This window comes from Cyprinodon tularosa, unplaced genomic scaffold (assembly GCF_016077235.1).
Source record: "Cyprinodon tularosa strain WSP-4 unplaced genomic scaffold, ASM1607723v1 ctg394, whole genome shotgun sequence".
Lineage (NCBI taxonomy): Eukaryota > Metazoa > Chordata > Actinopteri > Cyprinodontiformes > Cyprinodontidae > Cyprinodon > Cyprinodon tularosa.
The window spans coordinates 99336-116070 of NW_024039112.1; the positions used below are offsets into that span (position 1 = coordinate 99336).

Consider the following 16735-nt stretch of genomic DNA (forward strand, 5'->3'; position numbering starts at 1 on the left):
TGTGAGGGAGTCAATGAGTCGATGCAATCAACTGGTTTTCCTTAGATAGAAAACTTTAAATCAGTTTCACTGGATGATCTGGTGAACTATAAAGTGCCTTGAGATGACATGTGTTGTGAATTGGCGCCATAGAATTAAACTGAATTGAATTGAAATAATCTACTTATGCTATGAAACAGCAAGTGTGTGTCAAAGTGATGAACTTATCTTTATTTTAAAAGTCCACCTAAAAATTATAAAAATCATTGTTATTCAATGCTGTAAAGCACATATTGTTCACATTGCGACTGGTCTAACTAGGGAGTACCAATATGGCAGCCACTGGCTTCACTTCGCCTGTACTACCAATGGGCCACCCGCAATCCAGTGAATAAATAGAGATCAGTGGTTTAAAGATCATTTTGCACGAAAGTAAAATCATTGCAAACTTTTGACCGGTTACTGTCAAATTAACTTTTTCAATTCACGATAAAGAAATAATAATCATATTTTTTTGCCTATTAGAATAAAATATGGTTCTATTCACTTAAATTAAACCAAAGGAGCGTCTAATTAGATGCTTTTCAGTTGAATATTTTATGATTGCATCATTCATTTACGTTTATAAACCATTAAACACCTAAAACTGGATGGAAGCAGGTGCATACTGGACATATTCATCTGTTTGTCATTTGTTTTAAAGTGGAAATAGGCATATAAATTCCAAAAAAGCCAGATTTGATGATTAATTAGGTGGATCCATGGATTTCAGCTCCGTGTTTTACCTCCAGCCTCCTGTTCTCGCTCTGCTGCTCACTTCCGGGTTCTTCTGCTCCTTCCTTTCCTTGTCTGACAGGAAGTGCGATGTTGCGGTAATTCCTGTCCAGAAAAATGGATTAAATTCTCGTTTTTTCTGGAATTATTCCAAGTCGGTGTCTGGAGGATGTCTTCCACGGTGAAGAGTGGAGATATTATCCACCTGAATGTCGGTGGGAAGAGGTGAGGAGCTGGAGTTCCGGGCTAACTGCAGAGACAAAGCTAACACCCCTGCTTCCATTATCGGACAGCTCACTTAGCTTTGATTCTTTCTCTAAATGAAATAATAAATTTTACCCAACGTCAAAGTTAGTAATCATGGTTTTTATCTGCTGCTTGTTTTTATTCTCATCTCTAATATTGATATCCCAAGTTTATACAATTAAATTTCTATTAGAAGTTCAGTGAAAAGGTGTAAGTTATGAATCGGGATTGATTTGGATCTCTACTTTGTGTCCGACAATCAAAGCATACATCCGGCTGGGCGCTGTCACTTCAGGCTGTAGCTGCAACAGCGTCAGGCCTTTATAGTGATCTCCTGCTTCTAACTTTAGAAACTTGTTTTGGGAACTTTATGCTGGAAATAATGTGAAAAGCATCGTGTCCGATAATGGAACCATAATTAACCAATTGCTGGAAATGGCATTTTCCTGTTTGTCTTGTCCTGTATTCGGATAAAAACCAGTCGGAACAGATCAGACTGGACCTCTGACCGCTTATCTTAACTTCAGCACTACTGATGAGTTAATGAGGCATCATGAAGCCAAACTATTGATGCTGTGTTGATACTGTCTCACAGAATACTGACACCTGCTGGACATTTAAAGACACTACAGGCAGTTTATTGGACAGTATAACTTAATTGATTTGATGACCTAGAACAATTTATTAGAGGTTATATTGTATTATTTCATATCTATGTTTAAATTGAAAATATCTTTGTAATTTTTAGATGCAACCAATAAATAATGTAAACATATATCATGACGTGAAAATTTAGAGGAAATGTGAATGAGGATGCTTGTGGACTAGGATTTTAAATCATATTCTCAAACAATAAGTACAGTAAAAACAGTAAATCAACTAAGAGTCAATTTGAAATTAACTTTAATTCAGATAATTTAAACAAAAACGCAATGGCTGAAACGTTCCTATTCCTTTTAGGCTACCCAAAAATTCTTGATAATTTTAATAATAAACTAAGCAGTTGCATCATGTTAACAGATACTTTTTTTAAACACAGTTTAGTGAGTCACTCAGTTAGAAGCAACTCCTTTAATGGGTCACATGACTTTCTTGAAACGACCGTGTTTGGCTCTATGGGCTCGACCCGTCAGTGTTACGGGACCCATCACCATTCAGTCCCCAAACATATAGACAGCAACGTGTGAATAGAACCGTTTCCTGTGTGCATTAAACTTTCCCAAAGTGCTTGTCTTCATCCTTTAGCTGAAGGTTGACTTGAAACTTCCATTATTAACAGCAGCTTTGTCACAATGAGGAGCTTAAAGGAATAGTACACCCAAAACATGATTAGCCTTCATTTTCTACTCACCCCCATGCTGAACAACACTCTGGAGTACTTTTTTGATATCTCAAATGCATCTGGAGATCTGGGAGGCTTCTTGCTGTCTGCTGACATTCAAATAATGGAGGTCTATGGTGCCCGAGACAGAAAGGTCCATAAAAGTCCACAAAAAACGTTTCAATATTCACGAGTCTACGGAAACCGCGGCAGACCGAACCAGATGAAAGTGCGCATTCAGCGTCTGCTCTGCCGATAATGCAAGCGTAGAAGAAGAAATGTGCTGTTTACCTGTGCAAAGAAAGAAACAACGAAAGAAAAATGTCTGAGGACTTCAGTGTTGAGGAAGAGCATGAGTTCTTTGCCGAGCTGAATGCGCTGGTTTGGTCTGCCGGCTTCCGTAGACTCGTGAACGCGCTTTCAGGAAATCCTATACACTACTGTTTATGCTCTAAAAACATTCTAAATGACTTCATTTCGAGTAAATTATGGACGCTACCCACTCAGGACACTTGGAATACATTGGACGAGCAGTATGGAGGAATATTGAAACGTTTTTTGTGGACTTTTATGGACCTTTCTGCCTCGGGCACCATAGACCTCCATTATTTGAATGTCAGCAGACAGCAAGAAGACTCCCAGATCTCCAGATGCATTTGAGATATCAAAAAAGTACTCCAGAGTGTTGTTCAGCATGGGGGTGAGTAGAAAATGAAGGCTAACCATTTTTTGGGTGTACTATTCCTTTAATGAAAATTTCCTGCCATTCGCCTCGTAGAGAAATTAGTGACAGAGATGCTAAACTTCACATTTACTGGTGGAAAATCTTTTAGTTATCAGGCTCCTCTCCTGTGGAACCAACTACCAGTTTTAGTCCGTGAGGCAGACACCCTGTCTACTTTTAAGGCTAGACTTAAAACTTTCCTTTTTGATAAAGCTTATAGTTAGAGTGGCTCAGGTTATCCTGAACATCTCTATAGTTATGCTGCTATATGCTTTGACTTCTTGAGGACATAGGGACCCCTATTTCATCATTCTGCTTCATTCTATCTCTATTCTCCCAATCTGTAGAATCTGTTAGTTCTATCTCTAATGTTATGCCCTCTCTGCTTTTTCTCATAGTAGCTTCACCTCGTCTGTTTGGCTGTGACTCCATCCTGGAGAGAAATAACAGCTGTGCTGCTGCCATTAACATCTTGTTTATAGATGTTAGGGATAGGCCTGTTTTTTAGTGTAGATCTCTGCTTCTGTCTCCTTGAACCCCAGTCGGCCTCGGCAGATTGCCGCTCCCACTGAGCCTGGTTCTGCTGGAGGTTTCTTCCTGTTAAAAGGGAGTTTTTCCTCTCCACTGTCGCTACAAGCCTGCTTAGTGTAAGGGATTGCTTTTGAGTCAATGAGTCGATGCAATCAACTGGTTTTCCTTAGATAGAAAACTTTTAATCAGTTTGACTGTATGATCTGGTTGAACTGTAAAGAGCCTTGAGATGACGTGTTGTGAATTGCCGCTATAGAAATAAACTAAATTGAAATGAAAAAGCGAGTTTGGCCTTAAAGTAGTGAGGCTCAAGGGATCTAAGCAGTGAATCTAGGAGGAACAGAGCTGATGTTTCAGGTTCAGCTGATCTGAATCGATCCAAACCTCCATGACGAGTAGAAAGACGAGCTCTGAAATGTTTTCCAGGTTCAGCACCTCCCGACAGACGCTCACCTGGGTTCCTGACTCCTTCTTCTCCAGGTGAGTCAGTTAACCATTAAACATCAGTCCGTCTGATTAGAGCGTTTGTGTCTCTGATGTTTCTTCTTCTGCGTTTACCTTCAGCCTCCTGAGCGGCCGCATCTCGACGCTGAAGGATGACGATGGAGCCGTGAGTATTCCCGTATCCGTGTGTTCAGTTTTTTTTCCGTGGCGGTCCCGGCTGTGATGCTCTCTGGGTTTTTGTCCTCAGATCTTCATCGACAGAGACCCCTCCCTGTTCGCTCCAATCCTCAACTTCCTGCGGAGCAAAGAGCTGTACCCTCGCTCCATCAACGTGCACATGCTCATGCATGAGGCGGAGTTCTACGGGATCACGCCCCTGGGTGAGACGGAGAACGAGGAGAATGTTCTGGTGAACATGGTGCCTGAAGCCCGGAAATAAAGGTTGGATCTTTTTATTTCAGTGCGGAAGCTGCAGCTGTGCGACGAGCTGGACCGGTCCTCCTGCGGAAATGTTCTGTTCAACGGATACCTGCCCCCACCAGGTAGGCCCTCTGACCCCGCAGAACTAAAGGAAGCTAAGACCCGGTTCTGGAGGTCCGGGTCCATCCTGGACGCCTCGGGTTTGTTGAACGATGCTGAACCTCTGTGTGTTCTGGAACCGCTCTCTGTCTGCGTCTCCCTCAGTTTACCCGGCCAAGCGCCGGAACCGTCACAGCGTAGCCGGGCCACAGTTCATGGCGGGTCGGGCTGTGCCGGCGGAGAGGGCGCCGGTCAGACGCAGCAACACGATGCCTCCGAACCTGGGGAACTCCGGGATTCTGGGTCGGACCGAGGAGCGGACGTCTGCAGGTGGATCCTCAGATTCCGGCATGGTTCGGATCATCTGCGGACACCATAACTGGATCGCCGTGGCGTACGCTCAGTTCGTCGTCTGCTACAGGTGAACGCATCATTTTCCTGCTGATTTCCTTCTGATTGGCTGGGTTTGTCCGTCTCCCCTGATGGTCGGTTCTGACGGGGAGAAAATGGGATGATGAATTAGAACCATGACGGAGTCTCCTTCCCTCCTCTGTTAGGATGAAGGAGTCCACCGGCTGGCAGCAGGTCTTCACCTCCCCTCGCCTTGATTGCATGATCGACAGAGTCGCCCTCAACGCCAAGGTGATGGGCGGCTCGCTGGGAGACAATGACAAGATGGTGGCCGTCGCCTCGGTAACGGAGATCATCCTCTGGTCCATCTGTCCCGACGGCAATGGGAACGAAATCGGTATGACTGCGGTCTGTCGGAGTAGATTTAGATTCCCTCAGTTCAAGTGTTGGTCCAGTTTGATCCGGTTCAGATGATTCATATTTCTTGTTAAATTGATCGTAAGTATTAATTAATAGGGTTTGTACTTTCAGCTATTTCTTTCGGGATTTTTTCTTTTTTAGGTTCTATTATGATATTTGTTAGTTAACTAATACATTTTTTTTATTTTCAATATGGCTGAATGATTTTGAAAAATAATCTAATTGTTTTTTTTTTAATCTTAATATTCCAAATGTGTTTTAATGCGATTTTTTATTTATCATATTTTTAAATAAATACAAACACAGGGATTAAAGTATTCAGGCCCCAGGTCGGATTTCCGGTTCATAGCTTTTGCCGGTGGGTAAAAAAAATCACTCGAAAATACATTTACGATAAATAAATTTAAAAAAGACAATCGAAATCCCTCCTCGATTTGTCAGCCAATGGCAGCAAAGTAGCGCTCTGAAACTAACAGTTTTAGCCAATCAAAAGAAGAAAGGGGCGGGTCTTAGGAAAGCGTGCACCTCCTCCTCTTGTTTCTTCCTCTAGTTGCCAGATAGATTGTGGTGCAGCGCTGAAGTTCTACACAAAAAGTCACCTTGCGCCCTTTAAAGGCTCATTCTACAAAGAGACGTGTAAAAAAAAAATCAGAAAATAAATGAAACTTTGTGTTTGGAGAGCAGAATGATGGAGAGAATGGAATTGCCTGGAGTGGGAACAATGCAGATCATGAACTCCAGGGAAGATGTCACGACCACAGATAAAGGCCTTAAATAAATGGCGCTGGGCATGGCTGGAGGAGACAGGGCGAGGTGGCGAGCCATTTAGCAGCTGGTGCAGGAAGTTGGGTAAACCAGGCCTTTGCTTCTGCAAGATTAACTTTTTCCATCTTCTGGCCGTTTTTGGTATTGGATTTTCAAAAGTCAAGTTTAGTCTTCAATCATTCAATTCAGTTTATTTACGTGGCGCCAATTCACAACACACGTCATCTAGGGATGGAACGGTTTATGAAAACCGTCCGAACCGTTCGGTTCGACTGTCTCGGTTTGGTTCGCGTGTGTTTCGTTTGGTTCATGCACTGCTCCTTTTTCTCATAGGCGAAGCGTTTACACTCCAGAGCAGAAGGTGGCTGTACTGCGACCAAAGCCAACCACCAGTAGTAAACAAGAAGAAGAAGCGAAGCAGCGTAGCCGGGTGTAGCAGAAAAAAAAATCAGTTGTTGTGGAGAATTGTGTGGGTATGGCGAGTGGGAAAGAACAGGAGTTGGAAGACGCGCCAGCAGCACTTTATAGGTCTGCTGTATGGGACCACTTTGCATTTAGAGTGACCTACGATGACGGCGGAAAGAAAGTGGTGGATAAAAGTGCAACAGTGTGCAAGCATTGCGCAACACGTTTTGTTTATGCTAACAGCAACATGACCAACATGTCAGGCTAACAATCAACATATACCGAACCGAACCAAAAACCGTGACCACGAAACCGTGAACCGAACCGTGGATTTTGTGAACTGTTCCACCCCTAATGTCATCTCAAGGCACTTTACAGTCCACCAGATCATCCAGTCAAAGTGATTCAAAGTTTTTTAAGGAAAACAAGTTGATTGCATCGACTTATTGACTCAAATGAATAATATAATATGTGAGTTTCTTGCCTGTGTCGAAAAAGTTCAGGCTCAGGATTTTTTTTTTACTTTAATCCCTGCAAACAATAATTCAATCTGTTTCATAATAATCATTACACTGCAAAAACAATCCAGAAATAAGTAAAAAATGGCTTAAATTAAGTATATTTAGCCTTAATTTGAGCAGAATCAGAACAATGACTGATGTCACTGATATGACAGGATGTCTTAATATCTATTTTAACAAGTCCACATGTGTAACTCCTAGGATTTTTTTCTGAATTTAACTTATTTAAAAATATAGAGTCAATATTTTTTACTTTGGGTAGTGGAAAATGTTCAGTTACTGAGAAGATAATTGCAATGTGACAACTTACCCGTGTGACAACTAGCCCCGGTCTCCCCTGGTTCAGAACCAAGCCCATCTGGACCCAAACCTCAGACTGTAAACGGATCTGTTTGCTCCTGCAGGCGTCTTCAGCCTCAATGTGCCGGCAGAGGCTCTCTTCTTCGTTGGTAACCAGCTGATCGCCACCAGCCACACCGGAAAGGTCGGCGTCTGGAACGCCGTCACCAAGCACTGGCAGGTGGGCGGAGCCTCTTGTTCTGGACTGTTTCCTACGACATGCGTGTGGTCGTGACTTCAGAATCTTTTTTTTTTTTTTTTTTTTTATTCTCTCTCCCTCCAGAACCAGGACGTGGTTCCGATCAGCAGCTACGACACGGCCGGCTCCTTCCTCATCCTGGGCTGCAACAACGGCTCCATCTACTACATCGGTAAGAGGCAGAGTTAGAGGTAGAAACCGAGGCTGTCGCCGTGGCTACAGACACCGGGATACACCTCCACATCGACCAGGCAGTGAAATATTCTGACTGATCCGAATCATTTAAGTCGGTTCCTCACCTTCCTCTCTGCTGTTGATCAGACGTTCAGAAGTTTCCTCTGAGGATGAAGGACAACGACCTGCTAGTGACGGAGCTCTACAGAGATCCAACCGAAGACGCCATCACCGCACTCAGCGTCTACCTGACCCCCAAAACCAGTAAGGATAGGGTCCACTGCGACCCACTTCATTCAGTTTACTGGTTCTGTGACAGAGCTGGAAATAGAAATGAATATCTTGAAAAATAAATGTATGTATAAATATTTTTAGTAAGGCGGCTCTCCATCCTACGACGGAGTATTAGGGCCAAGCTTGGGATTTTTTTTTTCAACATTTGTAACATTACAAGAATAAAGTCTCAAAATTACAAGAATAAATTCACAAAATTACAAGAAAAAAGTCGCAAAATTAAAGAATAAAGTCGCAAAATTACGAGAATAAAGTCGCAAAATTACGAGAATAAAGTCGCAAAATTACGAGAATAAAGTCGCAATGATAATAGTCATAAAATTACTAGAATAAAGTTGAAAAATTACAGGAATAAAGTCGCAAAATTTCGAAAATAACGTTGCAAAATTTCGACAATAAAGTCGCAAAATTTCGAGAATTTACGAGAATGAAGTCGTAACATTACGAGAATAAAGTTGTATAATTAGGAGAAGTCCTAAAATTACTAGAATAAAGTCATAATATTACGAGAAAAAAGTCACAATGAGAATAGTCATAATATATCAAGAATAAAGTCTTAAAATTATGAAAAACAAATTTTATGAAAACTCTTACAAGAAGCACCGTCTTCCCTAAAATGAGGAATGTCGAGCATCATGTGAAGTTATACTTTGGTTCTGGTTTGACAAATAAAGAAATCTTTTAGCAGCAGCATCAAATTGGGCAGCAGGTCAAAGTGGACTCAGGTTGCCGTTTGGTGGAGCTGGTCAGCCGTCATATGATGGTCGAAGCTTTCTATCTGAAACGGGTTGTATGATGGCTTCATTCTCCAAATATCACAACTTTATTCTCGTAAAGTTCTTACTTTATTCTCCTAATATTCCAACTTTTTTCTCAAAAAAAAAAAAAAAAAAAAAAAAAAACTAGCCTGGCCCTAATACTCAGTCGTACCGTCCAGACGTTCTTATAAATATATATATATATATCTCTTTTTTTAACCAATTCAAGCCTTAAACTTGAGCTCTGACTCTAAACTGGATCCTAACAAAACCAAAACTAAAGGTCCAATGTGTTTAAGTCTAGTATCTGATCTAAACATTGTTGGGATAATTCCCGGGTTGGACCGGACTTCAGAAGCTAAGTAATGACCTCCACCTTTATGTTTTCAGGTGACAGCGGGAACTGGATCGAGATCGCATACGGGACCAGTTCTGGCACGGTCCGGGTCATCGTCCAGCACCCGGAGACGGTGGGCTCCGGGCCGCAGCTGTTCCAGACCTTCTCTGTCCACCGTAGCCCCGTCACCAAGATCATGCTATCTGAGAAGCACCTGATCTCAGGTACGCTCCTCTGACCGACCGGGTCCAGCTTTGGACCGGGGGGTCGTCCAGTTCTGATGGTTCTGCTCTGGTTTTTAAGTCTGTGCCGATAACAACCATGTGCGAACATGGACGGTGACCCGCTTCAGAGGGATGATCTCCACCCAGCCTGGATCCACTCCGCTCACCTCCTTTAAGATCCTGAGCCTGGACGACATCGACGGACACGGCGGCTGCAGCGCCGGGACTGAGATCGGTACCACCGCCAACGACGCCGTTTCAGGTCCAGATTTATTTCTCAGTTCTGTTCCTCTGCGGCTTCAGCTGGGTTTGTGTGGTTCCAGGTCCGTATGGGGAGCGAGACGACCAGCAGGTGTTCATCCAGAGGGTGGTTCCAGATACAGACAAGCTCTACGTCAGGCTGTCGTCCAACGGGAAGAGGTGAGGGACAAAATAACCCTTTGATTCCTCTGGTATTTAAATGTCCTATGTTGGCCAACTGGTCATAAAGAAGAAACTTCTAGTTAGTATCCATCTGGACCGGCTGTGCTTCATCCATTCATTCCAGTTCTTCATTAGTTTCACAGCTGGTAACTGATAAAGTAAACTCCCAAATCCGATCAGGATGAGCATGCAGCATCTCTCCCATCCACAAAGGCACAAATCACGTCTTTTGCTGTTTTTTTATAAAGAAAAAGAAGGTATTCCAGCTGAAACAGACTGATTAGCATAATCTGACCTGCATTGCAGCTGCACATCTGCACACATCCCGTCCAAGTGAACTGGGTTAACCCAGATGAAATGGGAGAGCAGTGATTCATGCGTTTTTCTCATTCTCTTCCGGAGCTTATTGGCGGGGAAAAAAGCTTACGTTGACCGTCGTTTACATAGACATAGTATAAACCAGAGGTCACGGATTAGCGGACCAAGGTCTGGATCTGGACCCACCTGCTGGCTTATCCGGATCCAACCTGATTTAAAACATTTATAAATTACCACATGTTGTCCGACAGCAGTGTCTAATTTCACTTGCGCCGCTTCTCCTGTTAATACGGTAAAGCGATGGCATCGAACGCTTCTGCTTATGATGAGCTGGGTGACAGCTGTACATACTGACCAAACAGGCTGCGCCCTCTGCTGTCCGATCATGGGTACTACCCACAAGTCACGGCTCATTTTTAGCAGTGTGACATTTGTCACAAGTGAAAATGAAGGCATAACTTGTAAAGTTGAATTTTTTGAATCACAGCAGCAGATTCATGCAGTTGTATTCATTGATTTGTATTTGTGTTAAAGGAAAAAATATATATATTCAGGACCAAATAGCCAAGTGACCTGCGTCGCATTGGAAAAGATCGGATCTGTATTGTTCAGACAGCCGTGAAAAGATCAGATCCAGGTCGCATATGGGCCAAAAATCAGATTTGGGTCACATCAGGCTGCAGTGTGAACTTTGTGAGAAACCAATTAATCTAACAGTCATCTTTTTGGATTGTGGGAGGAAGCTGGAGTACCTGGAGAGAACCCACGCATGCTTAGGGAGAACATGCAAACTCCATGCAGAAAGACACCGGGGTCGGGAATCGAACCTAGAACTTTCTAGCTGCAAGGCAGTAGTACTACACACTGTTCCACTGAGGAGCCCCTATGTACTTAAAAAAATGTAGACATACGGTGCCTTTTTATTTTTTTTATGTACATTAGAATACCACCGTATTTGTCTACGTTTTCCAAATTTATTTGTCGTGTGGGGGGAAAAAACGACCCCCTATTTAAGATGACTTAAGATTCCTGATGAAGGTCTAAGTCTAGAAATGCTGCAAATAAAAGTCTTCTTATACACGTTGGACAGAGCATTTTTGGATTAATAACTTCACCCCTTCTGCATTTTAATGCTCTTGTTTCAAGAGGATCTATGGAACATGAAGAGCTAAATATCTTTTTACAGTTTGATGAATATTTTATTTTTACAATTTAGTGTTACAGTAGAATTAAACATGGAGTGAATACATAAAAAAATGTTTTATTGCACTTTATTAAACTGATTTATAAGATCTAATAGGACTGGAAACTATTAGGTTACTGAATGGAGGAGAAACATGAATTAGATATGTGAAATGGTGAACAGTGGTGCCCTCTGGTGGAGAGCAGTAACATTACGACAGTGAAAGTTTATTTTAGGCAGACTTCATCAATTAATCCATGGAAAAAATTGTTATCTAATAAACAATTAATTCATTGTCAGTTTTTATTTATCTTTATTTAGTTTTTATATATCCATGCCTTCGAGTAGCGCCTACTGCGTCAGGGAATGGCTCTGATGTCGTTTCCTGAGGGGCCGTGTTTTTTGCTCCTCTGGTTATCAGGGTGTGCGAGGTGCGATCGGTGGACGGGACCTCCATCACCGCCTTCATGGTGCACGAGTGCGAGGGCTCAAGTCGCATCGGCTCGCGCCCGCGGCGCTACCTGTTCAGTGGCCATAGCAACGGCAGCATCCAGATGTGGGACCTGACCACGGCCATGGAGATAGCTGGGAAGGTGGACATCAGAGGTCAGGACCTTCCTGAGAATGTGACGGGTCGAAGCTCTCTGATTGGCCGATGAGAAATTTTTAAATGGTGGATTGTTTTGTATTTTTTTCTGCTAACAGCTCTGGGCGGGCCGACGGAGGAGGAGCTGCTGGAGCTGCTGGACCAGTGTGACCTGGCTCTGACGCGGACCCCTGACAGCACGCCACGAGCCTCCACCTGCAGGTACATACACACACACACACACACGCTGCCCACTAAACCCCGCCCAGTTTCTGATGTCACTTCCTGTCCCTACAGCCTCCACTCTCAGCTCAGCGACAGTTTGCGGTCCGAACGTTTCCACTCAGGAGGACGGGGACCAGCCGGGGCGTCCGGATCCTCCGCCTCGCTGTGCGGCAGCCTCCCTCGGCAGACTCCGCCCCCCCTGAGCAGGCCGCCCAGGGAGGCCGCCTTGTCTGCTGGCTTCCAGGGTTTCTACGGCCACGGCCGCAATCAGAGCCCGAGCCCCCGCCACCAGAAGGACAGGGAGGCGGTCCGCCGGGGCAGTTTCGTTGAGCGCTGCCAGGAGCTCGCCAAGGGACCCGAGGGAGCGGCGAGCTCAGCCTTCGGGATGCCGCCCTGGTCGGAGGGCGTGAGGCGAAGTGTGGCGGTCTGCAGCGAGCTGGAGGCCAGATTCAACATCAGGACCCCCACCAGCTTCACCGTGTCTCCAGGATCCCGGCACCCACAGGGAACACCTTCATCCATCTCCTCTTCGCCTTCACCTTCCTCTTCATCGCACAGGAGGACCACACCCTCCTCTCCGAATAGCCCCGCCACCTCAGTGCAGAGTCCAAACCGGTCTCTGACGCCATCATCTCCGCGCCAGGGCGCCGCAGCGTCACCCGCTGAAGCATCAGCAGAGAGTCCGTCCAGTCCGGATGGAACCGGTGGGGGGGCGCCATCCAGCCCCAAACCACCCATGAACGAGACCAGCTTCTGATTGGCTGAGAGGACTGGAACCTGCTTCTGATTGGCTGAGAGGACTGGAACCTGCTTCTGATTGGCTGGATTCAAACCAGCTTCTCATTGGCCGATGGGCCCATACCATTCCCTGACTGGCCAACCAATTATTCAGCAGCATCAGGATCATGTTCCTTTTGGTTTTAAACTCCATTTTTCTCCAGACTTCCAGCAGGTGGCACCATAGAGTCAGGAATAAACACTACAGCTGCTTGACTTGACTGGAGTTGATGGTTTCAGGATTAAGAAGGCGGAGCTTGTTAATTTAAAGGTAACATTTCACTCAGGATCTGACAGAAATCAGAACTGGACCTGACTGAGACTCAGCTGATGGGTTAAAGGTCACGGTGTGTTTGGGGACATTTGTTTTTCTAGCTTTTTCTATCTGACTTTGTTTCTGGATCTTTTCTGGTCTGATTTCTACCGATAACTTTAACAGAAGATTTATTTTTATCATTTCTACCCGAAGTTTAACTTAAAACCTGAAGGAGGCAGCATCTGATCCTATCATATTGAAATATTTATATTTAAAGTTTTCTATAACGTTAATTCATATATTTGAATATTTGTTTGTTGTGTCTCAGCTAAACAAGAATAGAAGGTTTGTGTAAAGAACCGCCAGGTTCTACCGTCTTCTGCTGTACTTCAGTAAAACCTAAATTCATTTTTTGGAGTTTTGCCTGTTTTATTTTACTTTCACTTAATTCACTAAAATGTAAACATACACTGGAAATTGGAAATCTGAAAAAAGAAAGTTGAAACTTGCAAAAAAAAGTAAGCACTCTTTAAAGTTGCACTGTACACACACACACACATATATATATATATATATATATATAAGGCGGAAGGCGGGGCTATTTCCCCCCAGTCTATGCATTTTCCATAGGCTTCGAGAGCGGAGCTCCTCAAGGAAAAAAGACGCTCATACACTGGGTGACGCTAGTGCCTTTTCTTTAAGCCCCACCACCAACAAACAAGTTGAGTGTCTGGTAACTAGTAGCAACCTGAAATACGCTGAGAAAACAGATTACTGAGGTGAAATGGAATCTGCTACGGCACTCTTGCTGTCACAGGTCGGTATCGTGTGTGTGTGTGTTCTCATTTTTGTTAAGAGGCTGAAAAGTAACTTTCTAGAGCATAGACTACCTCCATCTAGTGATGTCGGTCTATTGATTTTGATGTATTGATTGAAAATTGTTCATTATTATCTTGGTTAATTAACATCTAATGTTTACTGTACTACATTTTATAGCAGTAGGGTAAAATGCTTGTCTTTGTTCAAAAGACTGTATTAACTGTAAAGACTGTCTTTTACATCAGCCTGTTTTTAGGGCCTTTTTTTTGGCTACATATTTGTTATTTTTTGCTACATGCCTCCCCGTCTTCTTGCCATATGTTTCTATGGCATAAATCAGTGTCTGTGACCTGTTTTCATTTAAAAAAAAAGAACATTGGCACAAACCTAGCCTGTATGTATTTTTTTGTATTTCATCGAGAGTATTTAAATGATTTTCAATCAGGAAAAAAATGTGCGATTAAAATGCGATTAATCGCGAGTTAACTTACGCATTGATGCGATTAATCGCAATTAAAAAATTGACAGCACTAAAATATATATATATATATATATATATATATATTCTTAAATGACCATCCTCTGTGACATTTTTTCCCTGAATATGTAAATTTCTACTGTATATTATAAGTAATACCAATAATATTGCACTTTCAACATTTGGTGGGCTGTGTCCTACTATGACTATGAAGCTGATCCCAGTGGAAAATGAGTCCCTAACTCTGTAGGGGCAGTGATAGCCATGCCAGTCCAGGGACTGACTGCAGTTCTACTGTAAGGTGCCTCAAGGTCAATGACCTGCGTACCTGACATGTAACAACCATACCATGTCTATTGCTTTAGGTTAATAGACTATATTAATTAGGCTATGTATGCTTCCAAAAAAGAAAAATTTCTTACACCAACCCCCTTCTTTTTTTAACAACTAGACTGCTGTGAATATATATATATATATGTATATATATATATATATATACTACCGATTATTTTGCTAATCGAATAATAAGTTGATCATTTTTTTCGATGAATCAATTAATAATTGGATCACCAGAAATTACTTAAAGAAGATATTACCAAATTAAACCAGGTGAAACTAAAACTTTTCCACTTGAGGCGTTCTGGATAGAGTGATGAAAAAGTTTGTTTTTTATCTTAAATGCAAAATGTTTAAAGATTTTTTTTACAATTTTGATATAATTAGTGCTCAAAGTGGCTCGCTCTGTCAGCCAAAGGCATGTTTTAGAGTCTCTATATTCCATTTCCTAATTGATAAAGTAGTTGACGGTTATTTTAATAATCAATTAATGACAATAATCGAGCGCAGAAATTAGAGATATGAAAGTTCTTAGTGGGGAACACAGTCAGCCAGTTATTCATGGTAGAGGATTATTGCTAGGAGTTAATCTGAAACCTGCAGAAATGATCATGCTCCGTGGCGTGCATGGAGGGGGGGCAGTTGCCTCCCTTGTGGCCTAATTGTTGAAAAGCGCATGCTAAAATAGGCCCTCAGGAACCTAAGAGCATGCTAATGTGTCTCCTTAGGAGCCAAACTTGTGCTAAAGGGACCTCTTGGTTGCACAAACGCTAGCTAAAGTTCCCTCTACAGTGCTGAGCACACGCTTTACAGTAGTAGCCATTCAAATTTCCCCACTTTCCTTGATGGGCCCTTGGTTTATCCTCTACAATGCCTTTTCAAACATCAATCTTTGTAGTAAAATATTCTTTTTGTCATGATTTGTGACCATTAAGATCTAAAGAGAAGCTTCATCTCCCTGTAATTCAGTGAAAGGGTGGAGTCAAAGAATAAATATGAACGCCCAGGAGAAGGAAGGTTTACTCCAGTTGCTCCAAGTTTGAGGGGGACTTGCTGGTTTTTGACTGGGAAGGGCCATTTTGAATGGCTGCTACTGTGTGTGACCCTTTGCTTTTTCTCTCAGCCCTCTCCCTTCAAAAAGTCAGTGCACGCCATCGGTAATGCTATTTAGCTGTTACTAATTTGTCACTCATTCATTCTGCCACATTACCTTAAAAAGGATCTTTGTGCTGAGTTCTTATGCTGCCCATAAGCAGCCATGCAGCCTCATTCACCTTTTTTTATCATTGTTATTTTTTTAACCAACAAAAACACGTAAGAGTAGCTTATCGTCTTTCTTTGGTTCCTGTTTTTACATGGTTTGAATAAAAAATCCCAAAACAAATTAAAGGACTAAATCTACTTAGAGTTTATATAAATTTGATCATAATGAAGCTTCTGATTTATATTCTGATCATTGTCCAGAATGTTTGTGGCTAGGTGTATTTTAGTTGATTTGTTTTCCATTTTGAAACTAATGTTTTCTTCCTATTTTCATCCATGTTTTTATCCAAAATCTCTATGCCATTTACTGCCACCTATAGGTTCAACTAAACCCGACAGCTATAATGTGAGAATCTATTTCCTCAGATTTCTGCCTCTTTATATAAATCAGCATTTAAAGTCCTTAAAGAAAATATGTAGAATAGTTGATCCAAGAAACATAGAACTCCTTTCTTGCACGTTAATATAGGAAATAAATGTGTGCACTTGAAAAACGATCTAGAAATAAGTAAAGATTTCTTAAATTAACTGTATTTACCCTTAATTTGAGTAGGTAAATGTGATAATTTGCCAATAGAATGAGTATTTTTACTTATTTTCTTATTTTCTTTTATTACCTCCTCAATCTAAGAACAAATGCACTTATTTTAAGAAAGAAATGACTTTATCTAGATATTGATTTTTTTTCAGTGTGATATAATGGAGTCAGATGGAGCTTCAATAGAAGGGGAAAAAATGGTTTTACC

At 42.3% G+C, this 16735-nt stretch overlaps 1 protein-coding gene across 1 annotated transcript; it reads left to right on the top strand.

Moving 5' to 3' along the window:
• The first annotated feature begins 799 nt into the window (after positions 1–799).
• Positions 800–13510, top strand: shkbp1 (SH3KBP1 binding protein 1). Its single transcript, XM_038297696.1, has 16 exons — positions 800–978; positions 4002–4055; positions 4140–4185; positions 4267–4399; positions 4481–4561; positions 4704–4959; positions 5096–5286; positions 7405–7520; positions 7623–7710; positions 7860–7976; positions 9155–9325; positions 9405–9560; positions 9649–9745; positions 11671–11855; positions 11955–12057; positions 12133–13510. The coding sequence occupies exons 1-16, from the start codon at positions 923–925 to the stop codon at positions 12815–12817; spliced, it is 2535 nt and encodes an 844-aa protein (XP_038153624.1). The 5' UTR covers positions 800–922; the 3' UTR covers positions 12818–13510.
• The last annotated feature ends 3225 nt before the right edge of the window (positions 13511–16735 follow it).